The following is a 16727-nucleotide window of genomic DNA, read 5'->3' as shown; positions in this document are numbered from 1 at the left end:
AATTGAAGGTTTTTAGGTGCGTCTTATAGTGCGGAAAATACGGTACAAGTTTTTCTAGAAAATTTCAGAGATTTTTTGACAAAAATGTATTCCTCTTGTTTTTCTAAGTACAATACACCGTCGTAGTTTCTGGTGCTTCTTCCGCTTCGTTTGTGTCACCTTACTTGACGCCCCAGGGCGCCTATACGGAGATCCAGGTTTTGAGGCCTTGTTAATAAAATTGTAGTACAGCACACAAGCTGTCCTTGAACAGAACCATCTACTCACTACATGGTTCAATTCGTCTCTCTTTACCAAGGACAATGAGTTTTATGTATTTACATCCACCGCGTGCCCTACTGGTGATCTTCAACAATGTCGTGCCTCCTCTCTCATCTCAGCAGTGATTTGTAAAACATAAATGTAACTAAGTGAACACAAGGTTCAAATTGAGGGAAGCTGCATGCGAGTTTGCAGATTAATTCCAAAAGCCTTCTTACAAGTGTTTCTGTGGATAATGAAAAACGCAGACGTCCATTTTCTGTCAGTGTTAGATAATGCAAATCAATAACAACTGAACATATGGTTTTAAAAAGGCAAAAACGGGTTATGTGGAGCCTTAACTTCTGACTGCTTGAGTTTTTGAATGTTAAAAAGGGGTAAATAACGCACGTCAATATGTCACATACACAGAAATAATTTAGCAAGTTGAGCAAAATCCAAAATCTGCGGCATGATGCTTACTGGATTCCCTCTTATTAGTTCTGCGGTAATAATTTTCTGAGCAGAGCTTATCTCTGCAGCTCATGAAATGAAGAGTAAATATTTTCGCCTGATGCTCCAAGAACAGATGTCCAATAATAAACCTCCCAATAATCCTTCACATAGCTGCTTGGCCCTCGCTTGACTTCAGGGCGATAAGAACATAAAGACAGGCAGCCTGATGTCAGAGCGGCGAACTTTATACAACGATTTATAGACGTCGACGAAGGCAGGAGAAGGACCTTCATGAAGGACTTTGTATTGTATCTGCCACCCTGTATATGTAGCTTTTGTTGAAGACAGGAATCAGTTCATAAGTTGCTATACAGCTCGATCACGGTTGCTCGCCAAAAACACACGGTCATTTTCAAACATGACTCACCATGTTTTAAACTATTTGTGTAGCAGTTTGTTGGTACTTGACAAAAAAAGGGCAAAAATGCCTGTTTGTAATTAACAAAACAGAGAAATGTATTCTTTCGTTTGAGGCGATGGGAAGCAGAACAAGGTTCTTTCTGGACGTTTTACAGCATCTGGATGCTGTAAAAACATTGCAAAAATACTGAGGCTTCCTCAGTGTTAGATTCTAGCAACATTAACTCTTAAGAGATGTCTTTTTTCAGACCTTTTGTGCACTTTGAGTTTTTATTTTTGTCCTTCCTCAGTGTACCCTGCACTACATTTGGGTTTATTCATTCAGGTCAACACTAACAGACACTCCAAGCTTTTCAATACTATACTTAATTATGTCCTCCTTCAAAGAAAATTAATTTGAATGTCGTCCTGATAGTGGAAAATATTTAGTGAAGTTAAATAATCACCTGTCAAAATGTTTTCTTAGGTTTCTTGGTTGGACTTCTGTTTTCAGTGTCTCTGAGGTGCAGTTTTTAAGCCCAGCCTCTAATACTAGCAAAGTTTCCATATAATAATAGAATAGAAGGTGGAGGAATATTAAAATCCTTACCTTCTTGTAAATGGAGAAGATGAGCGACGCTGTCTCGGTATGCTATTCCTAAGCTAGCTCACTTGAAGACACCCGAGTACAAACTGAGCACAAAACCACAAAGTACAGGGCAAGTGTGTGTGTGTGTGTGTGTGTGTGTGTGTGTGTGTGTGTGTGTGTGTGTGTGTGTGTTACAATTGTAAATTAGCTCAAAGACAGAAGTGTTGATAGATGAGCTTAACTAAGTCTGTACCATACAGACGCACCAACAGTTTGTCAGTAATTTAGAAAGTAGCACTAAGCTAATCAGGATGAACGTCATCTACAGATTCATTACCACCAACTAAAACTTGTAGTGAAGAATTACAAGTACAGAGCTCTCTTTAAGCTGAGCACACACAAACACACAGAGCGGTTAATTGGGTCTAAAATGTACACGTGCACATTTGTAATCTATTTTAACTAACTCAAATTAAGTAATTGGCTGTTTGACTGACGGTCTCGGCTTATGGAGCACACCATGCTTACCTCTGTGATTCAGATGACGACTTTAAGAAGTCTTTTTCCAAGAAGACCTACATCTACTTAGGCTTCCTGTATTCACCATAATTCACATTCCCACTCCTTGATTCTTACACTTTTTTCCTATTTCTTGTGGGAGTACCGCAAAGGACAGTGTAATTGTGAAGTTAAAGGAAAACGACAAACAGTTCTCAACGTTATTTAGAAAAAACATTCGGCACTGAATTAAAGCCACGAGAAGTCTCCTTTTACTTTGTGCCAACCGTCACGTAAAAATTACGTGAAATCCCAAAATAATACAAAATGCTGAAGCTTTGACGACATTACTGAAGAGGCGTGCAGTCCGCTGATGCAGAAATTATGATTTAGTCCATCATACTGCTGTTTTTAAATCTGATTAAAAATTGAAATGGTTCTGTTACTCCGTCTATCTTTATAAAAACCACCCAGAGCGGATACGTTCCTCCTCTGCTCTCTGCCGTGCCGGTATCTTTCCATCATGCTTAATCTTTTCCTCGCCATAAAAGAAGCCTAGTTTCTTTGCCTTCTTATCTGATCATTTCATCAATGCTGTCAGCCCCCCCGCCCTTCCTTTCTACTCAGCTTGACACTACCATGCATCCATTCATTCGCCTGTCCTGTGACATGTATTCATCCATACCAACCACAATCCCAACATCAACGAGGGACGACAAAAGGGATATAAAAAGACATTAACTTCATGGAGTTTTTGACATCAAGAGCTGGATGACTGGCTCTTGAACCAAGGAACAGCTGTTGTACACAGCGATGTACATATTGGACACAAAAAAAACCCTTCTTGGGACATTTGTTACCAATTTCACGCCTAATAACCGTTACAGGCGTAAAGGGTCTCATCATACTTTTGGCGTGACGCATCACGGCACTCCAGCACAAAGATGGCATTCTTGCTTCGCCGACTTATGTAACTGCAGGTCGGCCTTGGCTGTCTATGGCCGCCGTCATCCGTGACCTTTCCCACTGCAGCGCTTTATTTTAACATTCTAAAGAAGATTCTTGCCTTTGGCACCAGCAAAAATGCGTTGAAGATACAATGGTGAACTGTCTTTGCAGTTATTGACATTATTAAATTAAAAAAGCTGTGGTGCTGGAAATAAGGTGTTTTCAGCCTTAAACCTTTTATGTTTCATGTGTAGAAGGTGCTTGTTACATCTGCAGTTGACGTAAAGTAAGACGTGACAGTTAGTTTGTTAAAGTTAGTTTGTTCAGTTGACGTAAACCAGGGAGTCAGTGGAAAGTTGCTAGAAGTCACTTTTTAAGTTGAAGAAGCAACTATGTTGAAACCCCCCCCCATAAACCCGGTGCGTATTTTCCGCAAAAGGATCTAGGTCAGTGTTTTTCAACCACTGTTCTGTGGCACACTAGTGTACCGTGAGAGATCGTCTGGTGTGCCGTGGAAATTATCCAATATCACCTACCGTATTTTCCGGACTATAAACTGCTACTTTTTTCTACACTCTGAACATGCGGCTTTTCTGTGGATTTTTCTTCAACCACCAGGGGGCTCTCTAGCAGGAAGTGAATCATTGGAAGTCAAAATTGGAAATCAAAGAAGAAAGTGCTAATTTTCATTTAGAACAACCACATGCTAGCAGCACGACGTAGAAATGTTTTCAAACTCATATGATGCAGCTTCTAAGTTGAGGAGTATTGACCTGGCAGTACAGGAGGGAAATAAATCCGCTGCACGTAAACTTGGTGTGAACAAAACCGGATTTGGAGACGGAGAACTGTGTCCTTAATATATGCAGCAGTTATTAGGATGCAGCCCTCTGCTGCCCTCTGCTGGGTCCTTTTGGGAAACAGAGAGCGGCAGAGATACCAGCGGCCTGTAGCCCGGTGCAGCTATATGCAAGTTTCCGCGGGGGGTTATGGGAGTTTCAAAACATGTGAAGGTACAGTTTATAGTATGGTGCGCTCATAGTCTGGAAAATACGGTAATTGGTCTTAAAATATTTTTTGAAAACGAATTAATTATCTGCAAATAATGCCATCTTAGAGTGTCTTTGCTGTAGTAGTGACTACGTAATCATGTAATTTTATTACCACTAGATGGCAGTAGGTACAGAGCATTTTACATTAAAACAAGAGAATTAGTGATGCATAAATGTTACTACATTCATGCATCACACACCACAGTGTTATGGCACTGTTCAGGTGTATTTTTGAAGTGGACATGTTAAGTGCAATTTGAAATAAGAAATGTAAAATATGATAAAAATATTTTTTTGTGTTTATTGGATTCCTATTCAAGTCACTTTGATAAAAATGATTATATGTGTAATATAGGTGGCTACAGAGTATCTTTGTTTACATTTTTGGTTGGTGGTGATTTTTTCAATTAAAACAATGTACCTTGGCTCAAAAAAGGTTGAAAAACACTGGTCTAGACCATATTTAGACTCTATTTGCCAAGGATAAACTCCATGTTTTTTGGAACTACCTGTGGTCTTGGCCAGGAATTGTGCGTAAGAAATTTGATTGGCAGCAGACGACATTCCATGATTGGCTCATGGGTTTACGTGATTGGATGATCTAAGGCGGCACTTATAGCTCGTTGCAACTGGATGGGGCAACTCGAAACGAACAATTATAGCAAGAGATTTTTGAGAAACTGATTGTCCAAAGTTACAGATGCAAAATGCCATCATCAAGAGTCTCGACGACAGATCCTGTGTGCTCACATTCCCACATTCCCGCCCAAGTTTCTATCAGTATTCACGCCCACATAGTGAAGGACACGCTGCCAGTGGAGAGGCACCAAACGTGGCTGGAACTGAACCATAAATGAGACTTGACAATGGAGAGGGGGCTTCAGCAAATTACATTAGTAGACATTCTGGTTGAGTTTTAGAAGTTTAAGTTCCAACACTTACAGGATTACAACTGTAACTGCAGCTTCAGAAATAGTGAAGTACAGCTTCTATATAAAGGACGATACACATCACATTTCAAAAATATGCTGTTGCTGTTTTCTCCCAAGCAGCATTGGGTCTGTGGCTGACACCATGACTACTGAGAAAAGTTATGGTGGTTAAAAAACAAAAGAAAAAGTGTCATAATTTTGTTTTTATGGAATTGCATATTCTAATTTCCTGGAGTTCTGTTGCCATTGACATTTTTAAGTCATTTTGATAACATTTCCATCCCCCGTCTGTTGCTGCGCACTGCTTGTCAACTGCCTGAAAGAAGGGTTGACGTTTTTCCCTCACTTTGAAGAAACCTCAATAAAACTCAAACTTATGGAATAGGAGCTAAAGGAGGACAAACCACTTTCATTAAAGTGACACCGTTTTAAAACTCCAGTAAACAAACTACAAAGTCTACAAAGTCATGTAAGCAGCAGTTTACATCTAGCTGCCAGAGACGCTAACAATGCTAATTACCAAGCTAATACCAGATTGTTATACTTATTTTACATTCCAAAGAGCAGAATTGCAAAAAAAAAAAAAAGTATGTTTAATGCGATAAACATTTGAAAACTAAGTAAATGCATGTTTATTTTTTTGATTGAGTCTGTAACTCAAAATTAAATTACAATGAATAAGTGCTTTAGGTAATATTTGAAATCCAGTTAAACCAGCTAGACATCTCAGCATCTGCACAAAGCTGTTCTGGACTGCAGATTATGATGATTGGCCTTTAAATATACCATTCCGTAATACACGTACATTTGTGAGATTTTCCTTGTTTTTAGTATGACTTTTAGGTTTTCTTCACAGAATGACTTGGAGGTTCCTTGTGACACATAACTGTCTCTCTGAATAAAGTCACTTCCAATTACTAAGAAACAAGATAATTACATTTTCGACATATCACATTAATTCATCTATCCATTGTCTACTCCTCATTATTTGAGAATGGCTAATCATGATATGAACTGACCTATTTTTAAGTTTTTATGTTTTTTTAAAGGTACAATATGAGTAAAGATCTTTGTCAAACATGTAAAGAGTGTTTCGTTCCTGAATGCCATACATTGTAACGACTGGGAGTATTTGATAAGATATAAGAGGCCTGAGTGAGTTTTTTTTTTTTTTTTTTTGTGGTGGGATTCGTACCGGCAGACAGTGATGTCTCCGTGGTCTGAGCTGTGTGGCGCGGTGCCAGGCTTGAAATTGGAAACGTTGAAGAAGGACAGCGTGTGGTCGATGAATCCGTGCATGGTGCCCGTCTGGCTGTACATGTACTGGTAGACGAGCCGAGGGATGAAGTCTGACGTGAAGGCGATCACAAAGGCCTAACCAGAGAAAAAAACTGAGTCAGACTATTTCATTTTTAGGGTATTATTCCTTTAAAATCTTAAATCAATCTTGAAGTTGGCACTGGCACCCTGCTGGACCCAAACATACCAGACTATCTGTAGTGTTTCCTTTGCTAGCAGCTCCATTTTAATAAAATTTGTATGAAAAAAATAGAATGCAGGATGGAGGATCTTGATTTTGTCTGGACTGAATTTGATCTGTGGCTGGTTTTGTGCGTCAGTCATTGAAAAGGTTGAGAACTTTTAAAGTTACGATACAGACAAAGCTATCCACAACAGAGCCAATGTGAAAGTATGATGGAGACTAAAATACGGTAGAATTGGTTCCAGAACATGTCCAAAAAAGTCTTCCAGATGAAAACATTGACTAGACACCATCTAATCTGGGTTTCCATAACAAATCTGTGCCAAACATTGTCAACTCACTTTTGCAATGGCTGTGTTTCTGTTAAAAAGGAAACACAATTAAAATCACACATGAATAAGTTTGTTCAGGTGTCGTCATCCTCTGGCCACTTCTGGTCGTCTTCTTCACGGTTTGCGCCAGTGGCAACATTCGGTTGTTGATCACATGACTCCTGCGATGCAGCTTTGCAAAAGAAACCCACTTTGTTGTTTTTGGCAAACTTTTCTTTTTTGGAAAAATTAGAGTTTTTTTCAAAGTTGTCGTGTTTCTATTAAATTTAGTTTGGATGTCAAATCGCCTAATTGTACGGTCAATGGAAGCGCAGCTACTGTCTTGTTTGAACTGGGTCACTTCAAGCCGAGGCCAGTTGACTTCTTGACGGTGGGTAACTTCCTCTTTGCCAGTCCAAAAGAGTTTTCCTTGCATCCCTCTCTAATTTAAACAATACTCCAAACAAAAGGAAACTTAAGACACTTATTGAAGGTCTATGAAGGAGAATAGTAGATTTACAGGATCTGGAAAAGCCTTTTGCACAAATTAGTTGCCGACAACAAAAAAGGAAACAGGCTCCAAAACTAAAACCTTTACACTTTGCTGAAATTTGCTGAAGCTTAAATGGACTTTGAATATGGACTGATGACCTGCGTTCCCTTTCCACTGCAATCCGTCTCCTTGTTTTTACAGCATGTACGAAGGAGTGCAGTCCTTTCGTCCATCTCTCCACCTTATTCAAACTCCTGTCCTTTGATTTGGAAACCTTCAGAATCTCTTCAGTATTAAAGTAAACAGAAAAGGATTTGGTTGGTTGGACAGATGCCCAGCCCAAGGCTGATCTCACCAGATTTACATTTCTGAATGCTTCAGCAGGAGAGCATTATATATTAGACGACCAGCTAACTCAGAAGTTAGATATTGTACGATCCCTTTTGTGTGCATTTTACTCCAATCTGAGCTCAATATTTCCCACAAAGTGCTGTTTTGTTGTTGCTGTTTTTATAATCTGTAATTCACCATCAAGTAACAAATCCAAAGTCAACCAATAAAAGGCTTTCAAGACATTTCACCATTTTATCATTAAGCTTCTTAATTTCATCATCTTTATCAAAAAGGGGAAAAAAACAAACTCAATGGCTGAAGAAGTGATGACTAAGACTCTTTACCAGCAGGTCATGTGGGAAAACAGAGAGATTCCTCCCAAATTCTTATTATTTAATTACATCGCGTAATTGTGTTTGAAAATAATGTATTTAACTTGGAGACTGGACGAACTGAAAAGGAATGGGAGCTGAATGCTAACAGCATTAAGCTGAAATATGATTATGAGATAGAGATGTTACTTCCAGAGGTTCAGTGGAAGGTTTTGACTTTAACAAACTAACTGTTAGTAAAAAATACTGTGATTATGTTCATACTTACATTTATTATTACTGACAGTTTGCCCATTCCACTCAAAATGTTGTACCAAATGCCTGGAGAAGGGAGAGAGCGGGAGAAGAGTGACGTCAGCATTACAGCAGTGTGATCATTGTTTAGAGTATTTTTATTCAGGTGAAATTATTTCTAAGTTGTTTTCCAGACCGTTCTTGATTTCTCTGAGTGTGTGTCTGCTAAACTTTGAGATATTTTTGCTCAAGTGGGGTTGTGTGAAGTATTAATGAGTAGTAAGTAGGTCAGCCGCGCTTGGAGGAGGTTTGGCCTCGGTTACATGGAACTGGGCCAAATGTTAGAGATGTTATGAAAATGGAGGAATAATACAAACTGAAACTAATATGAAAAACTGACGCAACGAAAAATTCACAAGGTTTATTTTGCTTACAAACCTAAACATTTCTCATTTTGGAGGCTTCAAAGAGTATGTGAACAGTAGTTTTCAAATATCGCCACAGAGTGGAATTGGATTTAGGACTGGCCTTTGACTAGGATGTTTCATGACAAAAATATACTTTACGCTGAATTATTCCCGTCAGACCGTCAGTTCCTGAAACTGACGAATTTATGTTTGACTCCAACTTTTTTTTTTTTACATGTTTGTACCAGTCTGTTGGTAAGTTGGATGAGCTTACCAATGTCTTTAGCTCGAGCAGCAACTGGCCTGCGTAACTCTGTGACGAACTTCCTGGCATCCAGCCTGATCTCAATGACGTTGTTCAGCAGGGCGAAGAGCGGGGCTAGGGGGAACGACGCCACGAACAGAGACACAAAACCAAACTGGATAACTGTGGAGAGATGTAGAACCAAAACAAAACAGAAAAAGTTATTATTTGCTTCTGTTATGTACAGTTAAAACTAATTCCATGTGTTATTGGAAAGACAGCTGTTGATCCATGAAACTTTTATTCCACTGGAGAAAACACGCAAAGAAAGAATTAAAAGTGAGAATAAACACTGAAACAAGATGGGATAATTCATTTTCCAAAACATGCTGCTTTGTCATATTTTTCATAAATCCAACATTATGGATTTTCTGTAGGCTACGTTCCTGAAATTTTTAACAAATTCTTTTAAGCTGTCCTTGGAAACACTGAACTAACCCTTTAGAGTTTAGCACCAAATTAAAATGACGAACTTCATTCAGATACAATTTACACACACACTCACGCACACACACACTCCTCATGAACATGTTTAGGATGCCACTTTTCTTTGACATGTTTGTGTGCCGACCCCACCACCCATGAGGAATGTCCTGGGTGGAGAGCCATAGAACTCATATTAATGAAAAGCTCCAGTCAAAGGAAGGAAGCAGCAGTCATATTCAATAAATCAGAATGTGTCCTGGTGAGGCTCATAAAAAAGTACAGAACCTTTTGAAAACCCTTGTGTTTACAAATGGGGTCCAACCGACCGATAACTTGTATCATTTGCCTCAGTCCTCTACATTTGTCTCAGTCCTCGCACGTACAATAGTTAAGGAGGTATTAAAAATATTTTTCATTAAAAATATTACTTTTATTAGTCTGAAGTAACATTTCAACTTTAAATGAATTATGATTTTTAAATTATAATAATTAACAGGCATAAAAGCATTTAAACATCCATCTGTGTGTAATAAATCTATATAATGTGTAAAAAGTTAATAAATTAATTTTTCAATAAAGTACTAATTTTTTGAACAGGAAAGGTAAAAGCTTCATTTGTACTTTTTACATGATTTCTTTTTAAATGTGGACGATTCTTTTCTGTTTTTAAAACTAAAAATGTTCGGCTGTAAATTAAAATAACTGATTCTTTGCTGCTTCAAAGTGAAACAACTGAATGTTTTGTTTCCTCCGAGTTCTCCCTCAAAGAGCAGTAAGATTGGATCTTTCTTGCCAGTGATTGGAGAATATTGCTGGCAAATATCAGGTGCTAGATTTCACCATGATAAACATGAATATTTAGCATCTGCTGCCAAAGGGGGAAGCATATCTGATCGATGAGAATGTTGTGTCTATCTCTGCTGATTAACGATCGGTTCGCCTCCGTCTTAAGAATGCGCAGAAGGAAACCCGAGACGAACGCAGCAGTCGGGCCAGCCGGGGCCCCCCGACGCGTTGCTGCGATCGGAGCGCTGGAACCTAAGCAGTGTGGGAACGGGGATTTCCAGCGAGCCGGAGACTGACGGCTTCACCTCGGGACACCACGCCGAGACAAAGAGCGGCCGGGAAGAGAATACGGCAGCGGCGCAGCGAGTGCTACGGGGCAGGCTCAGAGTAACCTCGCCGTCTACCTGAGCCGAGGTCGCCGGGTCCGGCCCAGCCACACAAAGGCGGCGCAGGAACAGACAGGCCCCATGTAGAAAAATCCCTGCGAACGGCAACAGTCCGCTCATAGTCATGACTGTCAGAGTGTGTGTGTGTGTGTGTGTGTGTTTTCCAAGCGGAACGCAGACATTTCTGACATTCTGCGATGCGCCCCGAGGCGGGTTTCCTCCCACCCTCCTGTGTCAAACAAAATCTCCCTTTTCAACACATAAAATTGTCTTTTCAAGCTGTAAAATCTGGAATGTAATTAAAGACCTGAAACGTTTGCTTGGTACCTCCACGTTACAAAACGCTTCACCACGTGGGTTTGTAGCTTTTTGCATGTTGTAGTTTGGAGAATAAACACAAAACAACAACAATTTACATTTAGATGTTTCTGCTGTCCTGTTGCTGAACTTTGACCCCCATCAGCAAGGAGCAAAGCATCAAAGATATCAAGCTATGGCGGCATCTTGTTTTACGTGACAGTGTCTAACCATCAGTCACCTCTCCGCTTTAACGTCCTTCAACTAAATCAAACGTCTTCATCTGCCCAGCTGTTGAAGAAGTCATTGTCCATCTTGAAATGCTATACAGGATTTATGTTGTTGAAAACAATCCATCAGTCCACTGAGGTCACAGCATGTTAGTTGAGTTGAGGTCTGGACTTTGACTGTTGCAACTCTTCATTCATTTCTTGGTTGGTTGTTCTGTTGCCGTGTTCGTTATCAATGTCCTTCTGATGACTGAAGGACAGCTGACCCCTCAATATTCACAGGTTTGTGTCAACAGCTGCCAACAAATAGAGAACATCTGCAAATACTTGAGATACCCTCTAAAAACACTTATAACCACAACAAGATAGTTAGGGGTCAATGTACAAAAAAAAAGTAATTTACACCAAGAAACTGGGATTAACTTAAGAAATTTTCTAGAAAAAAAAATCAAGAAAATTTCTGAATGTGAGAAGTCAAAAATTTGCTCAGAAACTTTTAGATTAATCTCAGAAATTGTAGAGGAAAAAACTTGGAAATTTCTGAGTTTCAAAACTTGACACTTGTTTCTGTTTTTTTGCAGGCAGTTTCTGGCATACCCGACTATCAGGTGTGAAGACTCCCATATTTGGCCTTTCTTCTGACTTCATTGCTGGTGTTTTGTGGTTCATTAAAGTGCAGCTTTGCAAATCCATCACAGTTGTCAAGTTTTCATTCAACTCAGACGTTTGTTTCCAACAGGAAACATTTCGGGGACCTTCCAAATGAACCCAGTAAAAGGTGCATCATTTTTCAAAAATCCATTTCCATTTACTCTTTCACAACAAAAGCACAATATTATTTCCAGCATTCTTCATGAACAATATAAAAACTCATAATAACATAACAGCAATCAAGCTGGGCAGCATTTTTAAATGTCTCTGGTATTTCTGACATTTCATATTTGATTAAATGAGGCGTTCTCATGGTAACCCTTCCAAACAAGTCTTCTCCTTTAGGCTTTTTCAGAGGAAACAGCAGCTGCAGGTATAGAAACAGAAAAGCTTGGTCCAAACTGAGTCACATAGCATAGCAGCTTTTCTATAAGAGAAAGTCTTAAAAAAGTTAAAAAAAATAAATAAATAAATAAAAATCACGAGAAAGACTGATCAGACATCCGAATAGAGCTGTCCAAAATCTATAATCTATAACCTCAATAAACTGAAGCAATGTTGGCTGAAACTCCCCACAAACAGAGACCGATAAGTTCACAGAGAAGACAAATACTTCTTCTGATCCTCCTAAAGTCTTTGGTTGCATGTTGTTACTTGTAATGCTATTAACCTATGAGATTTGGATACTTGTTGACAGATCGCGATAGTTTATTGGCTTCTGTTCAAAACACAGAGACATAAAAAGTGTTTACCCTTCTGATGGATTTCCTCTCTTTTTTTCTCTTTTGTTTAGCTCTTGAATGTTTCAGATTAAAAATGTTTTAATATCGGACAAAAACATCCAGACCAGATATGGAATAAGGTTTAAAATGATGTCTTCATCTTGGAAAGTGAAAACTTTCACCGTATTAACTGTATTTACCAACATCATTAAATCAACAATGAAAGGGAAAGCTGCGGTAATCTTTATTAGCCTCTAACCATACCTGTACATTCGAGAATTTACTTGAATAGAACCTGTATGACGACATGAAGTAGGGTAAAAGATCTCATCTCATAAAAAATAAAAACATTTAAAATAAATGAATTTCTAATCAATTCTAGACGTTTTGGACTTCAGTGAAATCACAATGACATTGTTTCGTTTGACTGTAAGATTACAAAAATACATTTGTTTAATTGAGCACTATAATATAAAATGGACCTTTTTTAGCTTTACCACCATGTTATCATGTCATTTTCACATCAAGCATTCCTGGAGTGTTGCCTTGATTCTTTCATGCATGTTTGAGAAATCCTTTAATCTCCCGTGGCAACCATTAATCTGTGCCAGACACCTTCACAGATTAATGGTTATCATTAATCTGTGCAGATTAATTAATCTGAGGAGCTTCGAGCTTCGTCTCGAAGCTCCTCAGAGGAGGAGGACAGGAGGAGCTTTGAGACAAGCTCCTCCTCTGAGCTCCTTCAGACTAGCTAACATCAATTAGCAAACAGCTGGTGGAACTGCGCCATCTGCTGAACGTTTCACATCTCAGTGAAATGCTGGTAAAAACATTAAAGGGTTAATAGAGGAGCCATGTTGTGATGACTTCCTGAGGGCGGAGCTTCAGAAAGAGCAGGAGCTTCTTAAAGAGACAGAGGCCAATTTTAAGGTCTTTATAAATGGAATCATGAGATGGAAACTGCTTTGTTCTGTTTGTTGTTTGCACTTTATATATTGTTAGTTTATTTGTCTTTGCCTATTATCCATGTGCTGCTGCCTTTCTCAACCAGGTCACCTTTGTGGAAGAAATCTTAATCTCCATTAGTTGTTTGATTTTTTTTTTATCTGCTTGAATAAAGGTGTAGTAATACTAAATTGTTAAAATGTAGCATTCGTTTGATCATTATTTAAGTGTGGCAAATTATCAAAAATAGAAAGAGCCAAACACTTTTCATAGAAACTATTTTTACATCTGTCCTGAACAAAAAGTTGGCACTCTTTTCAAATGACAGCAAATAATATATTTTTACTATTTACCAACAAGACCATGAGAGTGAAAACTATCTAACATTAGAGTGATGTTAAATTATTTGTCACAGTGAACATGTATCCATGGGGGAAAGGAAAGCTTTTATCTGCCTGTGTTTATGCACTGCAGTTTCTAGCTGACATGGACACACTGTGGGTTTGGTGTAAACACCGAGCCTATCTGCTTACTTACAGCTTCCAGAAAGCAACATATATACATGGTCGAGTATCTCTTACTATTTTCTCTCTTTCTTTTCTTTTCTTTTTGAAGATTTCACCATTTGCTTCGTGAAATGAGATCTAAACAACTTCCATCAGTTTCAAAGAGCAGTTCCCATCCAAACAACTCCAGAACATCCTGGATCCATAAGCGCTTCGGTCCGACTGCGTGTGTTTACGAGCGGGATGTGTGTGTGTGTGTGTGTGCGTGTGTGTGGAGGGGGTCAGATTATGTAATAGCTCTGTGTGATGTTCAGGGAAACTCAATTAAAATGATTGTTGGTTTCTCATTGTCCCCGGGGCCGTTTCCTCTCTCTCTCTGTGCGTGTGTGTGGTGTGTGTGTGTATGCAGACTCACTCATCTCCATGTATTCTGGTGTGAGGCCTTCAAACGGAACCAGCGCGTAGTCCAGGTTCCACTGCCGGGGAGGTCGCTCTCCGTCCTTCTCCTTCTGAGTCGGCTCCTTCTCCTTCAACGTGCGGATCAGCTTCTTCAACTTCCTGTTCAGATTGAGCCAGAGACATAGGGAGCTGTTCAACCAACGTGTTAAAACTACTCCACCTTGCAGGGATTCTGTGTTTCCCTGTCAGGTTTAAGTATTTCTGACTGTGTGCAGACCACACAGTTAGATGGAAATTCTCTTAAAAGACTCGAGCTAGCATCATCTTGGATCTTAAAGATGTTGCCATCTTAAAAAAAGTCAAAAAGTCCTGCACTTGTAAAGCAAATGTTATGTAAATGTTTCATGAGACGTGATGTTTACACAAAATATAGCAGCACAGGACGTTTCCTACAGGAACCAGAGGAGTCAAGAGGTTCAGTTTGTCTTAAAACGGGTTTTTGCTTCGTGAAATGTGGCCTGACTTTTTAGCCCCCAGAAAGCTGCTGTGTGTTTTTATGTTCCAATTATGTCTGAAGATACAGATCGGGAAAAATTAATAGACCACTTAAAATTATTGGTTTCTCTGATTTTACTTGTTATAAGTATGTTTGAGTAAAATGTACATCTTTCTTTTATTCTATGAACTACTGACAACACGTTTCTAACTATGAAGTTAGTTATGCTAACCCTGAAGCACTAAGCATGAACAATATCTTCCGCTAACGTTACAGCGCTACATGGAAGCTAATGCCAGTGCGCTAATCCTCTAAAATCGCCACATTAGTGAGAATTGCCTCACATTGATTTACCTTTACAATTTGACAAGAAGCTACGAGTGAACATGAAATAAAATGAGAGTAATTTAGTGGTGCATACCACCAACTCAAAAGTTAGTTCTGTTAACCCTTAAAGCCCTATGCAAACACAGATTCCGCGGAGGCTAATGCTAGCACGCTAAATCGGTAAAATCAACCACATTAGTGAGGATTACCTCACACTGATTCACCTCTACCATTTCGACTAATCGGTAACAATCCCAAACTGTAAATGGCGAATTGAACTTTAAGCCCAAAATGGTCAAGCCATTTTTAATATCTGAAAAAGATCAGGTATGTCTCTGCAAATATTAATTTAGTCTCTGCATCCGACAAAAATTTGAGCTTTCCTCATCACGATACATAATCAATATGCTAAAACTCATCGACACAACAGGACTTGAGTTTTCCTTTCTTAACATTTAGACCCAATGCTAAAAAGCCGTGACGGTTTGCTTTCCCAGTTACTTTCAGCAGCCTCAGCGTTTTGTGTTTTAACAGGATGAAAATATACGACGACGAGGCACAAAACTCATGAGATCAGAAAACATTTAGACTGTTTCAAAGTATGTTCCTAGTGGGTTAAACCAATCCTGCAAGACACTAAGAAATTTGTATTCAAATTCATGAACATTAATTGGATCAAAAAGCAGACTTAGCAGAAAAACATGTAACGTGTGTTTCTGCTCAAGTCAACATTGTCAACGTGCTGCATTGACTATAAAACGACATTATTTCCAGCGAGCCATAGCAGGTCTGCAGCACTCCGTCATGAGCCAAGTCTAAATGTTTACAGCACCTCAGAAGCAAACATCTCAGAGGAATCCCATCACTCCAACAACCAGAGGCTGACTGTTTCTGAAGGCAAGTTACGGCAGGAAGACTGGCTCTTATCAGACATGCAAACCTGAATCGGTGCAACAGAAATGAGATGGAGGGTTTACAGGGGTCACTATTTTTGATTCTTCTGAATCAAAAATTCAGAAGACTTTATGATAAACAGCCGTGGTTATCGTCTAACAGTAAAGACGTGCTCTCTCCGAGTGCGAAGACGTATTAATAGTCCCTGTGCAAAGTCACACACGTCTGACACTGTGCGCAGGCTGTATGGTGGGTGTGTGGTTGGGTGTTTGTATGAATTTGAAACTTGTAAAACCTGTAGTGAAAATGGAAACATGCGTTGTTGTTGTGGTTGTTGGTTTTGCAGTGCATACATATAAGACCAATCTAAACTCCTCACAGAGAAGAAGAAGAAACTGAGGCTACAGTTCATGCAGACTCACTGAAGTCGAACAATAACAAATTAGAAATATATCAGCAAATTGCCAACATTGGAATGAGGTTAATAAAACGAAAGCTCCGGCTGCAGCTGGTGTTGTGGTTTGTGTGGGGGATATTTTCCGTGGCACACATTGAGCCTCCCACATGCTAAACACCACGGCCTACCTGACTGGCTGCTAACCATGTCGATCCTTTTTTGAGCACGGCGTGCAAATATTCTGGGGGATA

At 39.3% G+C, this 16727-nt stretch overlaps 1 protein-coding gene across 3 annotated transcripts in view; it reads right to left on the bottom strand.

Moving 5' to 3' along the window:
- Positions 1-16727, bottom strand: part of ano2b (anoctamin 2b) — a 76578-nt gene that overhangs the window by 17609 nt on the left and 42242 nt on the right. For all 3 annotated transcript variants that reach the window (XM_015030575.1, XM_015030576.1, XM_015030577.1), the window contains 4 exons: positions 14379-14521; positions 8982-9134; positions 8335-8387; positions 6310-6488 (listed from right to left, as the gene is read on the bottom strand). In XM_015030575.1, coding sequence (XP_014886061.1) covers positions 6310-6488; positions 8335-8387; positions 8982-9134; positions 14379-14521 — 528 coding nt within the window. The remainder of the gene's footprint in view (positions 1-6309; positions 6489-8334; positions 8388-8981; positions 9135-14378; positions 14522-16727) is intronic.

The sequence above is a fragment of the Poecilia latipinna genome, unplaced genomic scaffold (genome assembly GCF_001443285.1).
Source record: "Poecilia latipinna isolate Pla-1442-1.1 unplaced genomic scaffold, P_latipinna-1.0 Scaffold186, whole genome shotgun sequence".
In the NCBI taxonomy this organism is placed as follows: Eukaryota; Metazoa; Chordata; class Actinopteri; order Cyprinodontiformes; family Poeciliidae; genus Poecilia; species Poecilia latipinna.
This window is presented reverse-complemented; position numbering and strand designations above follow the sequence as displayed.